The 23,698-nt window shown below is 52.8% G+C and overlaps 1 protein-coding gene and 1 pseudogene across 3 annotated transcripts in view; one reads left to right on the forward strand and one right to left on the reverse strand.

Annotated features, from left to right (window-relative positions):
- Ncald (neurocalcin delta) overlaps positions 1 to 23,698 on the reverse strand; it is a 265,706-nt gene that overhangs the window by 220,207 nt on the left and 21,801 nt on the right. For 2 of the 3 annotated variants that reach the window (XM_063257689.1, XM_063257688.1), the window contains exon 2: positions 19,766 to 19,801. In XM_063257689.1, coding sequence (XP_063113759.1) covers positions 19,766 to 19,801 — 36 coding nt within the window. Of the gene's footprint in view, positions 1 to 19,748; positions 19,802 to 23,698 lie in introns of those variants that run through there. The other variant, XM_023561768.2, reaches the window with a different exon arrangement.
- LOC111754702 (U4 spliceosomal RNA) lies at positions 16,700 to 16,857 on the forward strand (annotated as a pseudogene).

A 23,698-nucleotide genomic window follows, 5' to 3' on the forward strand; every position in this document is an offset into this window, starting at 1 on the left:
ATCACATTTTCTGGCTACTGGACTCAGGTCTGACAAAGCCTCTCATCAGTCAGCTCCTCACAGCAGCCCTGAACGGTAAGTAGAGTCCCACGGACAATAAGTTTGTGAGAACCAGCATGAACTCGTGCATAGCTGTGGAATCCACCTGGCACTTTTGTTCAAGGATTCTGCACAAACCAAGTGCTAACATCTTAGCACCACCATGCATTCACGCATTTATTCCAACCAGAACAGCATTTACAGGTGGGCTCTGCCTTGGGTGCCGCAGGGCCTGTCCTGGTTTGCAGTAAGTGCAGGGAACAGCAGCATTGGGCCAGCTTGGAAGAAGCCAGGGCAGGGCAGTTTCACTTCAAATTCAGCCATGAGGAATTCAGTATAATCAGGGGAAACAAATGGAGACCCAGCTCAGATCCGGGCTTCTGCGTTCCAAGCCAGCATCTCCGAGGCCCATGCATCAGGGCAAGCAGCTTCCCCCGGGCACAGCCTCAGCCTCTGCTCCATCGCTGGAACCACCAGGGCAGCTCCCAGATCCAACACCCTCCCATAAACAGCTGCGAACAGCCCTCCGCTGCCCACTGTGGACCAGACCCTCAGACTGACTCTAACCCTCTCATTCTGATTTCCTCTGGGCAAAAATACCCTCCACATCTTGGCTTGCCTTTAATTTCATTCCATAAATGGCATGGTAGAAATAGTTTCATTTGAGCTTCAGGCCGGAAGGAAAGAGTCGGCTGTTATTTCTCAAGTGTGGCCAGGGGCACGGTGAATCATCTTCCAGCTTGCATCAAATGGCCAACTTCCTATTTTTATAGAACAGCTCCGTCTCCTCAGGTCTGGCGGTACCTGCCTCACCGAGAGACCACATGACACACAGCCTGGCCCCGCCAACTGCAGTCATCAGAGGCTCCTCATCCCTCATGGAAACACCGCCAGTGGTGGACACTGGAGAAGGGGTGGTCAGCCTTCACCAACCCCACAAATCAAACTTTTCACCTGGAAATCTCATTCTGGCTCCTGAACAAGAAAAGGAACTAATCCAGACATGTGTGATGCTTGCAGAAGGGGTCTCCCTGACACAGCAGGAGTAGGTTGTGTGCCTGAGTCTTTCCAAGGAAGAGGCCAAGAAAGTTCAGGGTGAGCCAAGAGGGACTCAGAGCTCTGGGGCCAGCAGAGAGGGAGGGGAGATGGGGACCTCCAGAGACAGCACCTTCGAGGGCCAAGGGGTACAGGGAGAGCTGGAGAAGGAGGAGGCAGGGACGCCCCTGCATGGGACTTCACAGAGGCCCAGACATTGCACACTGACCACCATCCAGAGCAAAAGCAGGCTTCAGAGCAGGACCCCTGGTCGGCGTGTGGGGAGCAATGCCACCTGTGAGGTGTCAACAACACTGGTCCAGTCAGCTTCTGCTCAGGCCCAGTGTGGCCTTGTGCCTGGGAGTGAGCTCAGCCAAAGTGGCTGGGGTCCACCGCAGGCTCTGCTAACACGACAAGGACACGACTCCAGCCAGCACTGTGTGGCAAGACGCTTCCATCACACAAGGTGCCCAAGAACCAAAGCCACCTGCACAAGCACATCGGGGCGGGGGGGGGACCCCTCCCCCTGGGCCAGGCCACACAGACACACACGCTGGCACCTCCGGCACCCCCAGTGGGCTTGGTCTCATGCCCCTTGTTCCCTTCTCCATCAGGAAAGCGATAGGATCCTCTGCCCAGGTCGAGAGGATGCATGAAACCCTGTGATTAAAATTACTGCTCAAGGGCTGGGGATTTAGCTCAGTGGTATAAGCACCTGCCCAGCAGGCATGAGGTCATGCCCCAGTACCCCCCAAAAATTACTGCTCAAATATAAACTTGTAAAAAATATTAAATGACACAGGATACCCAGTGCATCACAGGTTAACAAAGGAAACCTGCTGATAAGAGATTGGACCTTTGCTCATGACGGGCAGGGGCCACCCAAGCTGCTCCACACCGCAGATTCCCGCATGGCCCAGGCCTCAGCCTTGCACTGACCGGCAAGGGTGCTGACATCTGTACTTGCGCCATCAGGAGTGATGGGGGATGGCTGTGGGGACTAAAGAGTTGACACAGACAAGGCACGGCAAGGTCCTGGGGTGGGACGGCTACACAGCTTAACACCCAGGGACACTGCTGTCATCGTCCACATGGAGGACCCCCGGGCACTGCACCAAACGCAGCCAACACCCAGGACTGGTATGCATTAGTTCAAATCATTTACTGACTTAGGGGTTTGGGGATGCTTTGTTTTTTGTTTGAAGAGACTAGAGAGTGAACTCAAGGCTGCAAACCGAGCTACATCTCTAGCCATTTTTAATTTCAAGGCAGGGTCCTTCTACACTGCTAAATCACCCAGGCTGGCCTTGAACTTCCCATCCTCCTGCCTCAGCCCCCCACAGTGCTGAGATGAGAGGTGTGGGCTGCCACGCTCAGCTCCTTCCCTGAGTTGCTGTGAGCACTGAGCAATGTGCTGAGTGGTGCCAAGGCTCCTCTTGCCTAATCTCCAGGGTAACACTCCAAGGTAAGGACGCTTGCTATGATTCCCGTCTGAAAACTCGGGAGGAACCTGGGTGGAGAAAGGTTAAGCACCTTGACCGGGACAAAGTCAGGCCGTCTTCCCTGCAGCTCAGAGCCCCAGTGGTCACACGCCCTGCCCTGGTTACAGGGCCACTTGTGAGGCATCAATCAGTGGCATGAATGTACAAGCTCACACTACAGAAAACCTTGCTTCCTCCACTGCCACGAGGTGCGATCCAGGCGTCGCTGCTGGCCGCCAGCCCTGTGCCCTGATGCTGTAAACATCCGGAAGGCCACAGCCCAGGGTACCAAGGTTATCCCCTGCCCAAACCCAGTCAGCCCTTTCTGACCCATGGCTCTTCGGGAGACCAGCCACGTGGCTGACACAGAAAGGACATCACAAGCTCACTGGCTGCACAGCTGCTGAGCCAAGGCCCCGAGAGACCAGACAGAAGCCTGTCGCCCAAGCAGGCCAGGAACTTCAGCTCCCAGCCAACCTGGAGAGACCCCGGGTGGAGACACTGAATTCAACCAGGCTGTCCCCGTAACAGGAAGCAGACGGCTGCGTGAGACCCTCTGCAGTCCCACAGCTGCCCCGGCTTCGCCCTCCTGCCCATTCCACGACACGTCACAGCCACAGTGCCGGGAACAGTTTGTACTGCACAAGCCAGAAGGACACAGACTTCCTGGCGCAATGCAGCGGACAGCTCCAGAACCCGGCTGGCCGACACTGTACCTCCAGAGGCTGAAGCCCGAGTCCTCTGGACTGCTTCCTCCTCCATGTACGTGTGACATGAGTCATATCTATCTCATAGCACTGACTGAAGGGGTGACATTTCCTTTTTTAATTACATGGACATGGACATAGACACAAGCCCTCCTGAGCGCTGCTGGGGAACACTTCCACGCAGTCTTCTTCCCTCGGCTTCCCGAGTTTAAGAGCAGCGGAGCCCCCGTTAAGTACCTTGGCGTGAACACATACTCTGGGGTCCCCTTTCCTTGCGAGATGCATGGGAGCCAGCGTGCTCATCCAGGGCCAAGTGCAGTGCTGAGAAGGGCACTGTTCTCTGCCTCAGGCCTAAGGGTGACCATGATGTCCTAATCTGGTCCCCACACCTGCTGCCCACACCACTCTCCCGTCCCCCGCACTGAGTCCCTAAGACCACAAGGTCCTGTTCCCAGGGCTGTTCGAGGCCGCCCAGGAGTGCCCCGATCCTCACTAGCTCCAGCCCCGAATCAGGCCGATGGGGCACCTTCTCCTCCCACGCTGAGCCCAGCACTACAGCAGGAGGTAAAAGCGACTGATGCATGATGTGGAGATGGACCCATTCCCCAAGAGAAGTATGAATATTATGTATTGAAAAAAATAGTATTTAAAAAAAACTGAAAAGGCTGGGCGTGGTGGTGTACACCTGTGACCCCAGCACTCGGGAGGCTGAGGCAGGAGTCATTGCAAGTTCAAGACCAACCTGGGCTGCAAAGTGAGCCCAAGACCAGCCTGAACTGCATATGAGCCTCTGTCTCAAAAAAATTTTTTTAAAAAACCTGAAAAACTTAAAAGGACACAGATATAAGTGTCCAACAAGGGCTAAAGAGGAATCACAGAGTGAGTGATTATGTGTGAGGCCTGGTGTGCCCCATGCTGGGGTCTGAGTCCTTCCTCGGGGATGGAGACCCAGCCTTGGGGTCTCAGACCATTACTTGGCATCCCCATGCCAAGTTGCCTTTGTTTCCTCACCAGTGAAACAGGATCAAGAGTACCAGCTACTGCAAGGGTCTATTTCAGAGCCCACATAAAGCCCAGGCACTGCATCCAGCTGGCGTCTGTCCCACACATGCTTGGACCAGCGGTGGCGAATCTTTGGCACGCGTGCCGCGGCAAGCTCTTTGTTATCACTGAAAGCTCTGAAGGGTTCGCCATCACCGCCCTAGACTTTATTATTGCTTAGCTAGGTGCCTTTGCATTGTTATTTAACATTTTTTGCATCTCAGTTTCTTTAGTTTAAAATGAAGATTTAAAAAATAGCTACTGACTTGCAAGATCGTTAGGGATTAGACAAAGTAATGTATACAGCTTGCCTAGCAGATAACGAATGCAGAGCTCTCATATGGTACGATTTCAACAAAACGGTAATTCTTTAAAAAGTTAGTTACTTCTACACTCACCCCCTGATTTCTCTGTCTCTCATGGGACGAATCAAAATAGATTCTAACTAGACAGGGAACTCCAAGAGGCTCTATGTGCTTATTCTTCTGGTGAAAGGGAAATCAGTGCACCTCATAGCTAGGATGCAAAGGACCTGAAAATTAAACCACAACTTGCAAGACTGCATTATAGTTCCCAGCAGTGACAACTGTCACCAAGCATGACGTGCAAGACAAACTAAGACTCAACACCAGCTCTTCGAGACCATATGTTCTAAGTAATACCACTCGCTAATCTCATGACGACGTCACACAAAACCTGCCAACGCCACGCATCCTAAGATGTGCACTGTTCCAGCAACATCCCAGCTCACCAATTCTGCCAAGAGCACCCCGGGGACCAACCTCAGGGACCCAAACTCTGTGGACATGCTTCCCCGGCTTCCACCCAGCTCTCCGTGAATCTGCTCCCCCTTGGGACTGAAGTTAATCAACCTAAATTGTTTGATGTGGCTATGCTCCTGGTACTCTGTTCAGTGAGATTTCACACATCTTGGCTTGCCAAGAATTTGGCAGAATTATGCTACTCAGTGGGAATTCAGTGAAATGTGCCTTAACCAAAGGGATGGAGTAATGAGAAACTTTTGTCTTTATAACTTAGGAATTCTGAAGAGAATTCTGCAGAGGGTCCTTCGAATATCAGGCTCTACATTAGCAGCCTGGAGGGACGGTATGTGCAGTCTTCCAGCTGGAAGTCTAAAGACCTGTCCTCAAGGGAAAACGCGCCACCAAGAACACTAATTAGGGGCCAGCGTTGTCGTAGGCCACCACACACAGCGTCCTTCCTGCCCCACAGGACACGGGAAGCAAATCCAGCACACGGGTGTTCCAGTCTGCAGGGCTGGCAGAGCTCCCTTTGTCCAGCGGGTGCCCACAAAAATATGCCCATCGGGCACCGACGGGGATTCCCTGTGGGCAAAGCCTGGCCAGAAGCTCGGATGAACAGACACACTCTGATCGATGCAGTGGTCCGAGAAGGCTGTGCGTGGCAATAGCAAGGGGCAGTGGGACGAGCAGGCCAGAAGGACAGGGCCTGAGGGAGAGGAAACACCACCCTGGAGAACTGAAGGGGCCACCACGGCCATCAAGTGACCTGGAGGAAATGTGAAGGTGACAGAGTTGAGCAGGGTTTGCCACCACAGTGATAAGGAAAATGGTCCCGAGGCACACAGGGAAGGTCACAGAGGACCGAGGTCATCTTTGCATCACAGCTAATGAGGCGCCTGTGACAGCAAGTGAGGAGACGCATTAACCCTCGTGCAGGTCCCAGCCACAAAATAAGACGGTCTCGGTGTCTACAGTGAGCAGTTCGAGACGTGCCGGTTCCATAAGGAGACGTGGCACACGGGACCTTCCCAGCTTTGCCCACAATTTCAGTTAACACTTACTGTGAGCTCCCAGAGTCCAAACCCTCAAACAAGGAAGACACAGTCGAGACCAAGGAGCCACACTAAGGCATGGAGAACAGTATTTTTAAAGAGCATGGCTTTATGTCTTCCCTGAAACTTTTAGATGAAGACCAATTTGCCCAAGACTCCATCAGAGACAGGGGAAGAAAATGTCAGGTTATTTAGAAGGAAAACAGCTCCGGAAAGAGGAAGCTGGAAGCTGGTGAGCTTTGCCTGTATCAGGTCGGAAGGTGGGCAGCAGAGTCCTGGGTGGCCCACGGTCAGGGACAACGCGCCTGAGGTCCTCCCCCAGGAGAGCAGTCTGCAGGGCCGCTCCTCGAAGCCTGCCCCTCCCTCGATTTCCAGCTCTCTCCTGGGGCCGGGTCTGGCGAAAGTCACCAGCGCTAAGCATCTTGTTCCTTTGCTTTCAGTTCTCCAGTGACTGGCACCTGGGATGGGATAGAAGGAATGTTTTCCCCAGAAATGGGCTTCTCCATGGCTGGTCACTTAAGTCTCTTCATTAAATAATTCATGCACAAATAATCAATGTGCAACTGGAAAGGATTATTCAGTGATTATGCCGAGCTCCTGCGGAGACAGCTCATTAGGATGAGGCACGTGTGCAGGCTGTGACAGCTGCTTCTACACTGCAAAGTTCCAGAGAGCAACAGCTCTGCTGCACCCCGTCCAGGCACGGGAAGGGCAGACTCGGGGCCCCGAATACTAGATCATCACCTCCCTCACCATCCCGCGGGGCTGAGACGCCTCAGGGAAATGGAGTTTCCACACCGAAATTTAGAAACAGACCAAGGAGTCACAGTCATTTTTAAACAATAAAAGTGGCTCTTTAAAAAATAGATTTGCCCTTTAAATGCACCTACTTTGCATTTCCTCCAAAGCAAATGTTACAGATAATAATTCGGGAGGTTCTGCCGCAAAGGCCATTCTGCTGGACCCCCACCCCACCCACAAGGCCCCCACCATGCAGCGCTCAAACCCTCAGAGGGGGTTCTGCTTGCCGTCAAAGCCTCCGGGCAATCACTTCCCAAAATAAACGGAGACGCGCTCCTCCCCTCCCGGGGTGACCCCGGGAGGACCCAGGCCAGGAAGATAGAAGACACCAGGCCGGGAAAAACACATGCAGCAAAGGAAACGCTGGCCAGCCTGCTGCCTCCTCGAGCCTCACGAGCTTCACGTCCTGAGCTGCAAACTGAACGTCACAAAATGCAAATCAGAGCTGATAACCCTCCCGTGTTGCTTCCACTCCTCATCTGACAGGGAGGGAAGAAATCTCACCCACTCACCCCAGCATAAAACAAAACACCCCGCTGGACAAACCCCTGGGAAAGGTGCAGCTCTACACGACAGAGGAATGTCAGAGGACCTGCAGATTGTTGTATGTGGGAGACGCTGTAACTCTCAACCTGTCAGATGTCAGCTTCCCCAAAACCAAAGAATGAATTCTACGGAATTCAAAAGTAGGAGATATTTACTGAGGAACATATAGCTCCTGCCAGAGGTCCCCCCTGTGGGTTGCCAACCGGCCCACTTCACTGAGAAAGCTTTATGAAGCAAAATCACATGGTGGGCACAACATGGAACAAAACTATAGTCAACCAATAAGATTACCAGTACAGTCGCTTAGTAATACCAATCGGGATGGGAGGAAGCAGGTCATATAGCAAGAGCACACGGGAAGAACAAAGAGCTTTTCAGGAAGGGAAGGGTCCCAGAGTCGTGGTCACCCACAGAGGTGACTGATGTCTAGCCAGACTTTATCGGTCCAGGTGTTACCACTTAGCTTATCACCTGGTGAGGTGTAAGGCCAGGTCATTCGGTCTTTATCTTGAGGCCTGGCATCCAAGTCTCTGGCCACAGCTGTAATTTCTGCCCAGAATGACTGCCTGGAGTATCTCGACCTAACTCAGTCTATAATATAAAGACTGTGACCCAGGCCTGCCTGGCCAGGAGATCCTCTCTTCCACTTGTGCTTGTAATTCTTTTGCAACTACAAAAGGAAGATGAAGAATGTTTTTCCAAGTCTTTTCTTTCAGTGTCCAGAGTTTAATTTGCTGTGTTGGAGAAAAGGTAACAATCTCTCCTTTCAAAAACTACATAGGGCCACATAACAAAACCGGAAAATAAAAAGTATTTTGTCCAAAGCTCCACCCACTGTCTCTATCTGTGGCCAGGAACAGATGGCCCCGCCCTGTCCTCTGGCTTCCGGTTGAGTTCAGGAGGCCCAGTACCAAGGAGCTCAAGCCCAGGGCCTGGCTTCCTCCTGGTTCTCCAGGAGGCCACTTCCAGCCGGTGGCCCTGGCCGCCTGAACGACCTCTGCCTGTCCTGACCGGAAGTGTGTGCCTGTGAAACGGCTTTGTTAAATTCGTTAGATCTCTCCAGGGTCCTCCAGGGCAGACCTTCTGAGTTCTGCTGGGCCTGTGACACAGATGAGGTGGGTCTGGGGCCACATGGGAAGCGAAGAGGAGCCCAGGACCTGGGAACCACCACAGGTCCAAGGAAACTGAGGAAATGTGGCCAGTGGGGCGATGTGACACCCTAGCTCGAGCAGAAAAATGACATTAGCGGAAAATCAGAAGACATCTGAGCAGTCTGTAGCTCAGCTACTACGACTGTACTGTTGTTACCTAGCTTTGACAAACACACCGGTATATAAGAAGTTCAGCGTCAGGCACGGCAGTGCACACCCATCATCCCAGCACTCAGGAGGCTGAGGCAGGAGGGTCACCTCAAATTGAGGCTAACATAGGCTACAAAGTGAGTTCAAAGCCAGTCTGAACTGCATTGTGAGAGTGTGTCTCAAAAACAAAAAAAGAGAGAGAAATTCATAATAGAGGAAGCTAGACGAAGGAAACACAGGAATTTTCAATACCATCTTTGCAACTTTTCTGTACTCATGAAACTATTCCAACTTATATAAAACTGTTTTGTTTTTTAGTGTCAGGGATTGAACTCACAACCTCAAGTTCGCCAAGCAGGCGCTTACACCGCTGAGCTAAACCCCTGATCCCCCCAACATAAAATCCTTATTAAGGGAAAAGGGCTGTTTACCAGGCCTGGTACTCTGTCAGCGCATGAGCACTTGCTACGGAAGCAAGTGGTTTGAGCTACGGAAGCAAATGGTTTGAGAACCGAGCCCTGGAACCTGAGAACCCCAAGCTCCGGCAGAGGTGAGCAGGGAGGCGGCCGTGCCTGCCAGGTAATTACCTGACTATTTAAAGGACAGAGCTGGTGAAACAGTGCTGCCAGGGTTCACGCTCTACTCCAGCTGATGAGAACAAGTCGTCCCTCGGCCGGGGGTTGGATTTAGATTCTTACATTAAAAAAAAAAAACCAGAATACCTGAAAAGTACAGGAAACCAGGGAAACAAAGAAATGCCAGGGGCCTCTACCCCCGCATCCTGCTTAGCTGGAGCTTAGTCTGTGAGTGCTTCCCGTCCCCGCCACACACACGCGTGAGTCTCCCGCGGGCTGCTGGGTGCTGCTCTCGTCTCCCTTCACTGGGTGACACTTTCCCCAAGCAGACGCTGGACCTCCTGAGGACGAGCACTGCGCTCAGTCCCAGCGTTTCCAGGATCAACCAGTAAGATGCAAGTGTAGTCACTCATCAGGGCAGCAGTCACACAGCCAGGAGGGTCAGACAAGCCCTCTCTGTCTATTTGTCATGGACATGATTCCTACAGTCAACAGCTCCATGTCACTGGCATGTGGAAGAGGGGACCGAGGAGCTAGGAAGTGTTGCCATGACTACTCTCACCTCTTAACAAGATTGTTAGCTGAGCACCTAATGTGTGCGAGCAATATTCCAGGCACTGAGGATCCCCCAGTAAGACAACCTCAGCCCTCCAGGAGAATAGCGTCAAAACCGAGACACAGACAAGTAGGTAATCGGCCATGGGTTCTCCCTGCCACTGTCCCACGGTGCACAGCAGGACGAGGCCACTCCTGTCTGAATCAGAGACAGGAACAGCGGACTGCAGATGCAGATCTGTGCCCAGCAGGAGCAGTTTACAAGGGGTACCTCTGACCTGTAGGTGTAAAATGCGCCTCCCCAGCCAGCTGCTCTGGAATGCGGGCCAATGTGAATAAAAAGCACTTTAAAGCAAACAACAGAAGAAACCCAACAGCTGCAAGTTCACCCTGTCCCCGAAAAGCAGGAGATGAAGTTCCCTATGAAGGCGTCCACTGGATGGGCAGGAAGCGTCCTTCTCCCCACCACGACGAGAAGTCACCGAGGGGCACCAGTCCTGTCTCCCTGGTCACCACGCCGCCCAGGTGTCCCTGGAACCAGGCCCACGCCACGACCTCCTGCTCTGGGTCCTGGTCCCATAAGAGCATGCGACCTGAGCCGCCTCTTCAGGTCTGCGTGTTCTTGGGCAGGCTCCTGCGTCACGTAAATCACGTACTAAAGTCTGAGTCCTTTTCCTCTGTGCATCTGTTTTATGTCCATTTCATTCTCAGGGCCAGCCAGGAAAAAAAAAAAGAGAAGAAAAACCTCTCTAAAGCAGAGGTCAACTTTACCCTCAATTCCCTCATTAAAAGAAAAAAGATAGGAAATTTTGAAAATATGTCTCTGCCCCAGGGGATTAGTTACTGCTTGTAGCTCAAATACCCGAGAGGAGGGAGGAGGCGGACAGGACCGGAAGGGGAAGCAGAAAGGACCAGGACGCATTACGTGCTATCATTATGCCCTGCACACACGCTACTAAAAAATTTTAGTGCGTTAATTCTGCCAAGCGTCACACAAAATGTCAAGAAGCTAAAGTTACTGATTTGAGTCTAAGACAAACCACTGGTGGTCCCGGCCCCTCTCCATGAAGCAGAGACATCAGACAATAAGAATTTATAAAACAGCAATCCGCCAGGGATCCAACTCAGCAGCATGAGGCCCTGCCTGACAAGCTCAAGGTCATGAGTTTGATCCCTGGTACCAAAAACTAAAACTAAAAATAAAAATAAAGCAATCCTTCCCGAGACCTGAGCTCTGCTGCTTAGGAGTTAGCAATTAGAGTAACATCTCCAGAGAGAAACACACAGCCTGGCCTCACTGCTGCCTGGAGGCAGTGCATGTGGGCAGAGGCCAAGCAAGGGCTCACGGTGGCCCCTCGAGGAGACGTGGTCACTAGACCAGAGCAGCCAGCGTGCTGCTTGGACAGGCTTAGAGATGTGATGCATGAAATCAGCACTGAACTTCATAAATCTGCACTGTTCCAGGGATCCTGTCAGATAAGGAGATCTTTTGATGTTCTGGTCCAAAACATGTAACTTTGTGAGATGATAAATGTATTAATCTGCTTCACTATAGCAACCAGTTTCCTATCTGCCCACCCCATAATATCACGCTGTAACTCTCAGGTCCACACAACAAAATTCAGCTTGAAGACAGAAACAGAACCATTCCAGAAGGGGACAAAGCAGGCTGCCGTTTTCTTTCTCCAATGCCCTGAATGACGGGGGAGATTCACAGACCTCAGCCTCTCCCCGGCCCTGGAAGGGATATTTTAGCTAGGGTCGTCTACATTTCTGTTTTATCCAGAAAAAAGCTTCCCAACCAGGATGCAAGAAAAGTGCCTGTGAGCCAGGTGTGGTGGCACACGCCTGTATTCCCAGCACTCAGGAGGCTGAGCCAGGAGAATTGCTGCAGACGGTAGGAAGCCCTCTGCCTAGGCACCTTACCATGAATCCTGCCATCTGGAGAGGTCCATGAGCTTCAAAAGCTGTCTCTGGATGCCCCAGTAACCACATGGCTCTGGTCAGGTCTGCCACATCTGGGGCATGATCTAAGGAGTCTTCAACCACTACCCAAGCACCTCGACAAAGAGCATCAAGGATGGGCAGTGGTCAGGCTCCTGTGCCCCGCCCTGCAGTCAGGCGATGGACGGGAAATGCCATCTCAGTGGACTCCTGGTGGGTGTGCTGCCCAGGGTCCACAAGCTCAGGGTGAGACACAGGAATGCACAGATGAGGAGCCTGGCACAGTTGAGCTTTTTCATTCATTTTTAACTAAGTGTTTTATTCTGCAGTTTTTGCTGTGATTTCTAGAGTGGGAGTCCTTCATGAGGACAGTGCCAGTTAAATACAAGCGTGGGGAAAGCCGCACGTTAAGAAGGGGAAGCAGAGGGTGAGGCGGAGGTTTGCAGGTGCCTTGAAGGCCGACCTCCCACACACCTGCCAGGCGAATGGGCCACGCCGTGGGCCTGTGCCCAGGTGAGCCTAAGCCATACTCGGGCTCCCACAGTCCCCAGGCTTGTCTCCCAGGGACAGTAATTCCTTTCTCTTGAATGCTAGTGAAGTCAGTGTCCCGCGGTGGGAACATCTCCTCTGGCTGTCCCATGTGCACACCACCCAAGGTTACCCCAGGAACCTCTCCAGGGGGCACCAGGCACACGGACTGACTGGCACCTCCATCCTTTCCTCACACATGCAAGATTTAATCACTGAAACCGAGTGGCCTCCACGAATCCCACGCAGAAGCTGAATTTCCTCGTGCAATGTGCAGACACACACACTTGGTACAGAGATTCCTTTCCCGTCCTCGGCACGGTCCAGGGAGGTGTCTGTAATCCCCAGGAGAAGGTACTGGACTTCTAGTGAGTTAATTCCAAGCCACCACTTCCGGTGCAACCACAGTGAGGAGAAAGACATTGAGACATGTTCAGGTTACAGGGAGCCGAGGGGTCCTGAGTCCAGCCAAGGTGGTGGTTCATGGGACAAAGGCCACGATCCAGAGCCCAAGCTGGGTTTTATTGATTCTCTATGAGTGACAGAGTGTTGGGAAATGCATGGCTGTGACTGCCATGAGCTGGGCTGGGTAGGAGCTCTGAGATCACCTCTGCGTCATGCAGCAGGCAGGAAACACAGAGCGATCCGCGTAACAACTGAGGTGGCATCTGATAAGCTCAGGTCAGTGCTGCAAATCCTGTTTGCCCTGGGCAGTCACAGCCTGTTTCTGGAGGCTCTGTCCCAGCTGACAGCGTGGAGCACTGCTCTCCATCCTGCCCAGCTCAGCCACAGATTTAAGGAGTCACTGGGCAGGGTATCACTGACCTGTCCTTTGCTTCAGAGATGACACATCCCCTCAGCCAGCACAACTCACATTGCTTACAGCCAACTGAAGGCACAAAGAAAGCCCAGCCAGCTCTGTACATATCAGTGCATGCAGATACAGCCAGGTTTATCCAAAATGGAGGGAGTTGCTCTTCTTTCCAAGGGGGGTCATATGGGTGGATCCGCACCCTTGGCATATCACACTCAGCCAGGACTGAAGGACATAAAGCCTCAGGCTGGCCCTCTTTCTCCTTTAGCTGAGGCGGCAAAGACAGACCCGCAGGAAAGATGATCCTCGCTGTCCCGCCTCTCCTGCCCACTACTTGCCCTCCATGTGTGGGCTCCATGGAGCCCTTCTTCAGCTCCCAGTCACGTGCCATGTCTGTGCGCCCTTCCTCCACCTGTGTAACAGTGCTCACGCCCTTACACACCCACACACACACACACACACACACACCTTCCTCCGTGTGTGGACTCACCCTGGACCCTCTACAGTCTTGTCCTCTTACTTTTCCAACCCAGGGTCCACCCTGCTTCCTTTATTTCCTACTCCAACACCGGGGACTCCAGAAGAAACACCACAGCGCTGCATGGGAAGTGCTAATGCCCGGACTACAGCGCTGCACCTCGAGGAGTGCGCCCCTCCCGGCCCCCTAACCCGAGGGCGCCCACAGAGCTCGACAAACCTTGGATACAGTGAATTCATGCCAGAAATAAGGAAGCAGGAGGGTCGGTATTTATCTGAAAAATAATCTGATTTTAAAGCTTCCACACCTGGTTTCCATGCAGACAGCCACAGGAACTACGCATATGCTGTCCCCAAACACAGTATTCCGAAGAGTTACCTCAGAAGGACCATGAGCCGAGAAACTCCGGCTTTCAGAGCTGTCAAACCCTACAAGCTTACAACTCAAAGGCATGTGAGCCCCTCCATCTAATGCAGTGCAAGAGCTCACACTGCTGAGCAGGAAGGCTTTGCACGTGAGCCACCCTCAGCTGGGCTCTGTATTTCTCCCATGGAAGATAAAAGAAGCTTTCATTTTTTGGTGACAAAAGCAATATCCAAGGATCCTGCGGCCTCTCCTTGCAGAGAGTTAACATGTTATCACGACAGTGGCCACGAGAAGTGGGAAATTTCCATGGGACACTGTGGCATGACCAGGAGTCCTGGTGGTCTCGGGTACTTCTGAGCCTGCGGAGGACAGTGTCTTCTCTTCCTGTAGACCAAGGACAGATCCCCTCAGGACAGCTCCGAGCACATTGTGCCTCGGCTGCAAACCTCTTACCAGCTCGGCAAGAACAACTGGAAAGATGGCCTGATTCTCCGACACGGGTAATAACATCAGACAGGAGGCTGATGGGACAGCACGCAAAGTCATTTTCTCTAATTAAGGAACTCTCAGGAAAAGCTGAAATAGCCACAAAGCACTGTCAGCAAAGCAATCAGCAGTGGCAATTAGCTGTCAGCGCCAGCTCCTAGGCTGAGGCTGTAGAGGGAGCTGGGCGGGTCGCTGTGTACTTTCCAAACCGGCCTGTGAGCGGGCATCAAGGACGAGGAGGACTCACAGAGGGCAGAGCCTGCAGCAGGCAGCAAGGTGCTGGCATCCAAAGCGCCTCTGCTGAGGGCAGCAGCGGGTGAGAGGGCACTTGTTCGCCTCTGCTCTGTTTGCGTGTTTGTTTCACTTAAAGTCGTGCACAGCAGTGACGGGTCCTGCCCTCAAAGTCCCCAGCAGCCACCAATCTCCGGCTTCAGCACAGGCTGCAAGGACCTTCAGAACCACCACACACACACACACACACACACACACACACACACACACACAAACCGTCTTCACAATCTCAGCCTCTGCCCATCAGAGTCACCACATCTCAGCTCCCACCGCAGACCCCATCAAAAGTGAACACCGAGATTAAAGTGGCGTTCATTGACGCGGGCAGCCAGGACAACGCTTCACCTGGCCAGAAAGTAGAAAGAGAAGGGAGGAGCCAGGAGGGGGACAAACCCTTCCAGGCCACGCCCAAGTGACGCCACAGCCAATCAGCTAGGAGCCCGTGACCCAGCCCTCTTCCGGCAACCTGCCCCCAAGTCCTTGAGGCCTCTGGGGCTGTGGATGTAAACTGAACAGGCAGTCATCGTGCACGCAGGAATAGGAAAGCAAGTAAGATTTTCAGGAGTTCTTACAGGGAAAGTGTGGGTCAGCAAGACAGTGAAAACTTGCTGGGTGCCTCAGAAACAACAGAAGCTCAAGCTGCCGCCCAAGCTTTCCCATGGGTCCGAGTAGGAACTCAAGAGAAGTCCAAGGGGCAGAGAATATGCCCTGTGTCCCTGCAGGACACGGGCAAGAGATTCCAATCACTTCCAGAGCTTTATTTCCTACTAACCCGTAGCTTTCAACAGCAAGCCTACCCAGCTCCAAGGCCCAAGCAAAGGTCTCTTGCTCTTGGGAAGCAACAAAATCAAATGTCTGTCACCTGCCTGTGGGAAGAATAAGAAACCCCTCAGGGCCAGGATCCTACACAGATGCTACCACTGAGGCCAAGGCAGGATACTCTCCCACTCAGGCAGTCACAGATTTGAGGCAGAGACTGGCTCTTTAAAGAACAGGGATCCTCGCAAAGCTCCATCCAAAGCTACCCAACGCTGGGACTGGGCCAAGAGAACTGAGACCTCAGCACCATCACAGCTTCATTAGGATCTGTGAGCAGGCGCAGGGGATGGGTACGGACATGGAGGGGGTTCCTCCTGCGGAGCAGGCATGGTCTGCTGAACACTGAGGGGGAGCTCTGGGCACACCACGCCCGGACGGACACTGGGCAACTCCAGGTCCCGCCTAGAACTTTAGCATCTAGGACACCTCGGGATCCAACCATCATGAGCCCAATGCACTCAGACTCGCCACTAACTACGAATGTTGTTCACTACCAACAAGACTGACCCTGCCTATGGAAGAGGACGCACGTCCGTAACTTCCTTCATTACCTACTGTTCTTCTACAGACACTGTCCAACACTCAGTGAAAACTCAGATCCTCAAAACAGCAAGAAAAAATCCACTTTCAAGACAAAGCAATCCACAGAAGCAGAGAGATGCTCCACACCTTCGAACAATCAGGAAACTTTAAAGTAGCTATCAAAAGCCAGGCACTGTGGTGCACACCTGAATCCCAGCACTTGGGAGGCTGAGGCAGGAGGATCGCTGCAAGTTTGAGGCCAGCCTGGGCTATGAAGTGAGTTCAAGGCCAGCCTGAACCATACAGTGAAACCTTGCCTCAAAAAAGACCAATAATAATAATGAAAGAAAAAAGAAAGGAAAGAGCTATCAATATGCTAAAAGCTGTTGTAATAAAGCAGGATATAATGCTAGCAAAAAGAGAAAAGCAAACTATAGAAAAGAATCAAATAGATCCAGAAATAAAAATGCAATGTCAGATGTGAGCAATTTCTTTGATAGTATGATCATCAGGTAAATGACAAAAGAATCAGTAAATTTAAAGATAATCAACAGAGCTTTATGCAGTGGCAGTATTGTAGCCAATGAGGTTTATCCAAGGTGTGATTATTGCTAATTAAAGATAATCAATAGCAATAGATGTGGGCGTACATATGTATCACTCCAGCACTCTTGGGAGGCTGAAGCAGGAGGATCACAAGGTTGAGCTCAGCCCAGTCAATTCAATGACTCAGCAAGACCTTGTCTCAAAATAAGAAGTAAAGAAAGGTCTGGTGGTACAGCTCAGTGGGAAAGCTCTGGGTTCAATCCCTAGTATTGAGAAGGTAAAATCACCAACAGAAATTGTCCAAACAAAACTCAGGGAGAAAGAATAATTTTTAAAAACACCTGAGAGCTGTAGAACATTGTAGAGAGAAAAACAGAGGTGCAAAGCAAAGGAGGAAGCCAGCTCTCAGCCGCCATGCTAGGAAATCTACACCCGTATCTAAAGGTAAACCCTAACCATGTTTTCACACAAGACACAAAATTTACCTTAACATCAATCCTATAACTAATGACACTTCTTAGAATATGAAAAAACAGATAGAGGCTGAGAAAAAGTATTTGCAAAACACACACCTGATAAAGGGTTTGTACACACAATGTCTCCTGCAATAGCACCATTACTTGAAGACAAATAATTTAGTTTTAAAAACTGGTGACTGGTTTGAACAGATGCTTCACTTAGAAGATCCACAGATGGTCAAGAAGCATGTGAAAAGCTGCTCAACATGAGAGAAATGAAAATTAAAACTACCATGAGACAACGCTACGTGTCAATTCTGAGTGCCAAAATGAAAAGATGAATAATACCAAGTGCTGGGGATGCTGAAAGGAGAGACAAACTTTCATTTCTTGCTGATTGGAATGTGAAGCGGCACAGATATTATGGAGATGATTGGGAGGTTTTGTTTTCAATGTCAAAATTGTACTTGTTACTGGAACAGTACAGTGCAATTAGACCTCAGTAACTTCGGCCTATCAGAAAAGAAGTATGTTCAAGAGAAACAAAAACATGTGCTCCACAAGAAAGCTGTTTATGAGTGTTTGTGACAGCTTTATTCACAGTAGTCAAATCCTGTAAATTACCAGGTGTGTGCCAGGGAGTGAACAGGTAACTGGAGTCATCATCCCGTGGAATCAACTCGACAGTGAAAAGGAGTAACTATTGGCACTTTCCAAAAAGCAAATGAAAATTATGCCAAGGGACAGAATTTAAAGCAAACGGCCACATACTCTATGCTTCCATTTATATATGCTGGAAAAGCAATCAGACCATGGTGGTCTAAGGCTGCAACACACTTCCAAGGTGGTGTATGTTCAGCACCGTGCTCCTAGCAGGGCTTACACCACTGCATATCTTTGTGAAAACCTTCCACACCAAGTGCATTAGGAGGGGACTTTTGCTGTTACTTACACCTCAGTAAACCCAACTAAAATAAATGAACACATAATGGTACTTTGACAAAGCAATGGTCATGTGGTCAATTGGATATTCACATGGAAAACAAAATCATGGCTGGGTCACATCATGTCTAATTAAGAGGACTCCGGATGGGTTAAGGAGCACAGTGTAAAGGTAAAACAATGCACCTTTCAGAACATAAAGCAACTTCATAATCTTGGGGTAAGGCCAGGATCTTTTAAAACAGGACACAGTGGGCCAGGCTACAAGTGGAAAAGTGATAATTTATACTCTGTTAAAGGAATTTTAGTTCCTTAACAGTAAAAATACAAATCAAAGGAAAGAGAAAATATTTGTAATGCATATATCCTACCATGACTTTAAATGCAGAATGTATTTCTTTTAAGATGTCTATAATTAAGTTAAGACAGATAATTTGATAAGGCAATCCAATTTTTTTCACACTTTTAAAAACACTAGAAAAGGCTTTTCACAAAACCAGACATCCAAATAGTCAATTAACATGAAAAGGGTTCCCAGCCACGTTAGTCTCCGGGGAAGGGACAAAGCTACACTACCCACCGCACACCCTCAAGGAGAGCTTCAGCGAAATAAAAACGAAAACACCTTGCATTGACGAGGAGATGGAAAAATCAGAAACTTCATATACTCCTGGCTGAACGGCGAATTTTTAATCAATACAATTGCACTGGAAAGCTGACTGAGAATACCTTCTACAGCTGAATATATGGCAGAAAATCCAGAAATTCCCCTTTTGCACACACAAATGCAACAGAAATGTGTACATGCAATAAAAGCAAACGCATAATTGAACAAAAAATGACTCAATAGGAACTAGAAAACTAAATAAATCAGAGACTAATCAGCGGGTAAAACCCTTTTACATCAAGCTCGAAGTGTGTCATTGCCAAATTCCACCACACAGTCCAGTATCAGGTAATTCCCATATTTGGAAACCCACTCCTGACAAGGGAAACACCAGGAAGAACACGTTTGTCCAATCTCATTTACATTAACACTCGGAGTACAGGGGCTGGGTATACAGCTCAGTGGCACAAGCGCCTGCTTGGCAAGCACAAGGTCGTGAGTTTAATCCCGGGTACCAATAAATAAATAAATAAACTTGGAGTGCCGTATATAGCAAAAATAGAAAATACACCCTGATCAAGTTGGCTTTCTCTCAGTAGTAAAAGGTAGCTTAACACTAGAAAATCAATAAAGGTTAAAAAAAATACAAAAGATGAAAAGATACAAAATCATTTGATCATCTCAGTAGATATTAAAAAGCATTCAACAAAGTTCAGCATCCATTCTTGATAAGAACTATTAGCAAACCAGAAAGAAAAAAGAAACTTATGAACCCAGGAGAGAGGCAAACAGCACCGTTACCGCCACCAAATGAAAGCATCACAGTTAATCACACGCAATGTGCCTATTTAGGTTCTCTCCTCTTGGCCAGTTTTATTTTGCACTGTGATCCAGGCAGAGACCCAGACAAAGCTAGTGAACTTCCCAACCCCGTATTTCCTCCCTGGAGGAAAGTGGGAATCGCGCAGAGCCTACCGCAGGCTGGGAGAGGTTTAGGAGAGGCTGGGGTCCGCTGCCAGGGAGACCAGGGAGGAAAGCGCTCGCATTTACCTGGTGGCAGCTCTCACCTCACAGCAAACGGCAGGCTCCACTCAGAGGCCACTCTGTAAAAAGAGAGATGGGTGTAGATGGTCAGGGACTTAGAACTCCTGCAGACCTCAATCTGTGTGAGCTACCGCCCGCCCAGGACTCCTGTGAGTCCTCTGTTACCTCTGTCCCTCTGGCCCCTCCCTGTCTGACCCTCTCACGTCCCCTCCACCTGCTGAGTGGGACCCTCTCACGTCCCCTCCACCTGCTGAGTGGACCCTCTCACATCCCCTCCACCTGCTGAGTGGGACCCTCTCACGTCCCCTCCACCTGCTGAGTGGGACCCTCTCACGTCCCCTCCACCTGCTGAGTGGGACCCTCTCACGTCCCCTGCACCTGCTGAGTGGGACCCTCTCACGTCCCCTCCACCTGCTGAGTGGGACCCTCTCACGTCCCCTCCACCTGCTGAGTGGGACCCTCTCACGTCCCCTCCACCTGCTGAGTGGGACCCTCTCACGTCCCCTCCACCTGCTGAGTGGGACCCTCTCACGTCCCCTGCACCTGCTGAGTGGGACCCTCTCACGTCCCCTGCACCTGCTGAGTGGGACCCTCTCACGTCCCCTCCACCTGCTGAGTGGGACCCTCTCACGTCCCCTCCACCTGCTGAGTGGGACCCTCTCACGTCCCCTCCACCTGCTGAGTGGGACCCTCTCACGTCCCCTCCACCTGCTGAGTGGGAACTTCTCACGGTCCCCTCCACCTGCTGAGTGGGACCCTCTCATGTCCCCTACTCCTGCTGAGTGGGAACTTCTCACGGTCCCCTCCACCTGCTGAGTGGGACCCTCTCACGTCCCCTGCACCTGCTGAGTGGGACCCTCTCACGTCCCCTCCACCTGCTGAGTGGGACCCTCTCACGTCCCCTCCACCTGCTGAGTGGGACCCTCTCACGTCCCCTCCACCTGCTGAGTGGGACCCTCTCACGTCCCCTCCACCTGCTGAGTGGGACCCTCACACGTCCCCTCCACCGGTTGAGTGGGACCCTCTCATGTCCCCTACTCCTGCTGAGTGGGAACTTCTCACGGTCCCCTCCACCTGCTGAGTGGGACCCTCTCACATCCCCTACTCCTGCTGAGTGGGACCCTCTCACATCCCCTACTCCTGCTGAGTGGGACCCTCTCACGTCCCCTCCACCTGCTGAGTGGGACCCTCTCACGTCCCCTGCACCTGCTGAGTGGGACCCTCTCACGTCCCCTCCACCTGCTGAGTGGGACCCTCTCACGTCCCCTGCACCTGCTGAGTGGGACCCTCTCACGTCCCCTCCACCTGCTGAGTGGGACCCTCTCACGTCCCCTCCACCTGCTGAGTGGGACCCTCTCACGTCCCCTCCACCTGCTGAGTGGGACCCTCTCACGTCCCCTCCACCTGCTGAGTGGACCCTCTCACGTCCCCTCCACCTGCTGAGTGGGACCCTCTCACGTCCCCTCCACCTGCTGAGTGGGACCCTCTCACGTCCCCTCCACCTGCTGAGTGGGACCCTCTCACGTCCCCTCCACCTGCTGAGTTGGACCCTCTCACGTCCCCTCCACCTGCTGAGTGGGACCCTCTCACGTCCCCTCCACCTGCTGAGTGGGACCCTCTCACGTCCCCTACTCCTGCTGAGTGGGACCCTCTCACGTCCCCTCCACCTGCTGAGTGGGACCCTCTCACGTCCCCTCCACCTGCTGAGTGGGACCCTCTCACGTCCCCTCCACCTGCTGAGTGGGACCCTCTCACGTCCCCTCCACCTGCTGAGTGGACCCTCTCACGTCCCCTGCACCTGCTGAGTGGGACCCTCTCACGTCCCCTCCACCTGCTGAGTGGGACCCTCTCACGTCCCCTCCACCTGCTGAGTGGGACCCTCTCACGTCCCCTCCACCTGCTGAGTGGGAACTTCTCACGGTCCCCTCCACCTGCTGAGTGGGACCCTCTCACGTCCCCTCCACCTGCTGAGTGGGACCCTCTCACGTCCCCTCCACCTGCTGAGTGGGACCCTCTCACGTCCCCTCCACCTGCTGAGTGGGACCCTCTCACGTCCCCTCCACCTGCTGAGTGGGACCCTCTCACGTCCCCTCCACCTGCTGAGTGGGACCCTCTCACGTCCCCTGCACCTGCTGAGTGGGACCCTCTCATGTCCCCTACTCCTGCTGAGTGGGAACTTCTGACGGTCCCCTCCACCTGCTGAGTGGGACCCTCTCACATCCCCTACTCCTGCTGAGTGGGACCCTCTCACGTCCCCTGCACCTGCTGAGTGGGACCCTCTCACGTCCCCTGCACCTGCTGAGTGGGACCCTCTCACGTCCCCTCCACCTGCTGAGTGGGACCCTCTCACGTCCCCTCCACCTGCTGAGTGGGACCCTTTCACGTCCCCTCCACCTGCTGAGTGGGACCCTCTCACGTCCCCTCCACCTGCTGAGTGGACCCTCTCACGTCCCCTCCACCTGCTGAGTGGGACCCTCTCACGTCCCCTCCACCTGCTGAGTGGGACCCTCTCACGTCCCCTCCACCTGCTGAGTGGGACCCTCTCACGTCCCCTCCACCTGCTGAGTGGGACCCTCTCACGTCCCCTCCACCGGTTGAGTGGGACCCTCTCATGTCCCCTACTCCTGCTGAGTGGGAACTTCTCACGGTCCCCTCCACCTGCTGAGTGGGACCCTCTCACATCCCCTCCACCTGCTGAGTGGGACCCTCTCACGGTCCCCTCCACCTGCTGAGTGGGACCCTCTCATGTCCCCTACTCCTGCTGAGTGGGAACTTCTCACGGTCCCCTCCACCTGCTGAGTGGGACCCTCTCACGTCCCCTCCACCTGCTGAGTGGGACCCTCTCACGTCCCCTCCACCTGCTGAGTGGGACCCTCTCACGTCCCCTCCACCTGCTGAGTGGGACCCTCTCACGTCCCCTCCACCTGCTGAGTTGGACCCTCTCACGTCCCCTCCACCTGCTGAGTGGGACCCTCTCACGTCCCCTCCACCTGCTGAGTGGGACCCTCTCATGTCCCCTACTCCTGCTGAGTGGGAACTTCTCACGGTCCCCTCCACCTGCTGAGTGGGACCCTCTCACATCCCCTACTCCTGCTGAGTGGGACCCTCTCACGTCCCCTCCACCTGCTGAGTGGGACCCTCTCACGTCCCCTCCACCTGCTGAGTGGGACCCTCTCACGTCCCCTCCACCTGCTGAGTGGGACCCTCTCACGTCCCCTCCACCGGTTGAGTGGGACCCTCTCATGTCCCCTACTCCTGCTGAGTGGGAACTTCTGACGGTCCCCTCCACCTGCTGAGTGGGACCCTCTCACATCCCCTACTCCTGCTGAGTGGGACCCTCTCACGTCCCCTGCACCTGCTGAGTGGGACCCTCTCACGTCCCCTGCACCTGCTGAGTGGGACCCTCTCACGTCCCCTCCACCTGCTGAGTGGGACCCTCTCACGTCCCCTCCACCTGCTGAGTGGGACCCTTTCACGTCCCCTCCACCTGCTGAGTGGGACCCTCTCACGTCCCCTCCACCTGCTGAGTGGACCCTCTCACGTCCCCTCCACCTGCTGAGTGGGACCCTCTCACGTCCCCTCCACCTGCTGAGTGGGACCCTCTCACGTCCCCTCCACCTGCTGAGTGGGACCCTCTCACGTCCCCTCCACCTGCTGAGTGGGACCCTCTCACGTCCCCTCCACCGGTTGAGTGGGACCCTCTCATGTCCCCTACTCCTGCTGAGTGGGAACTTCTCACGGTCCCCTCCACCTGCTGAGTGGGACCCTCTCACATCCCCTACTCCTGCTGAGTGGGACCCTCTCACGGTCCCCTCCACCTGCTGAGTGGGACCCTCTCATGTCCCCTACTCCTGCTGAGTGGGAACTTCTCACGGTCCCCTCCACCTGCTGAGTGGGACCCTCTCACGTCCCCTCCACCTGCTGAGTGGACCCTCTCACGTCCCCTCCACCTGCTG

This window comes from Cavia porcellus, unplaced genomic scaffold (genome assembly GCF_034190915.1).
Source record: "Cavia porcellus strain 051 isolate PalLab524CR breed Dunkin Hartley unplaced genomic scaffold, mCavPor4.1 scaffold_10, whole genome shotgun sequence".
Taxonomy (NCBI): domain Eukaryota; kingdom Metazoa; phylum Chordata; class Mammalia; order Rodentia; family Caviidae; genus Cavia; species Cavia porcellus.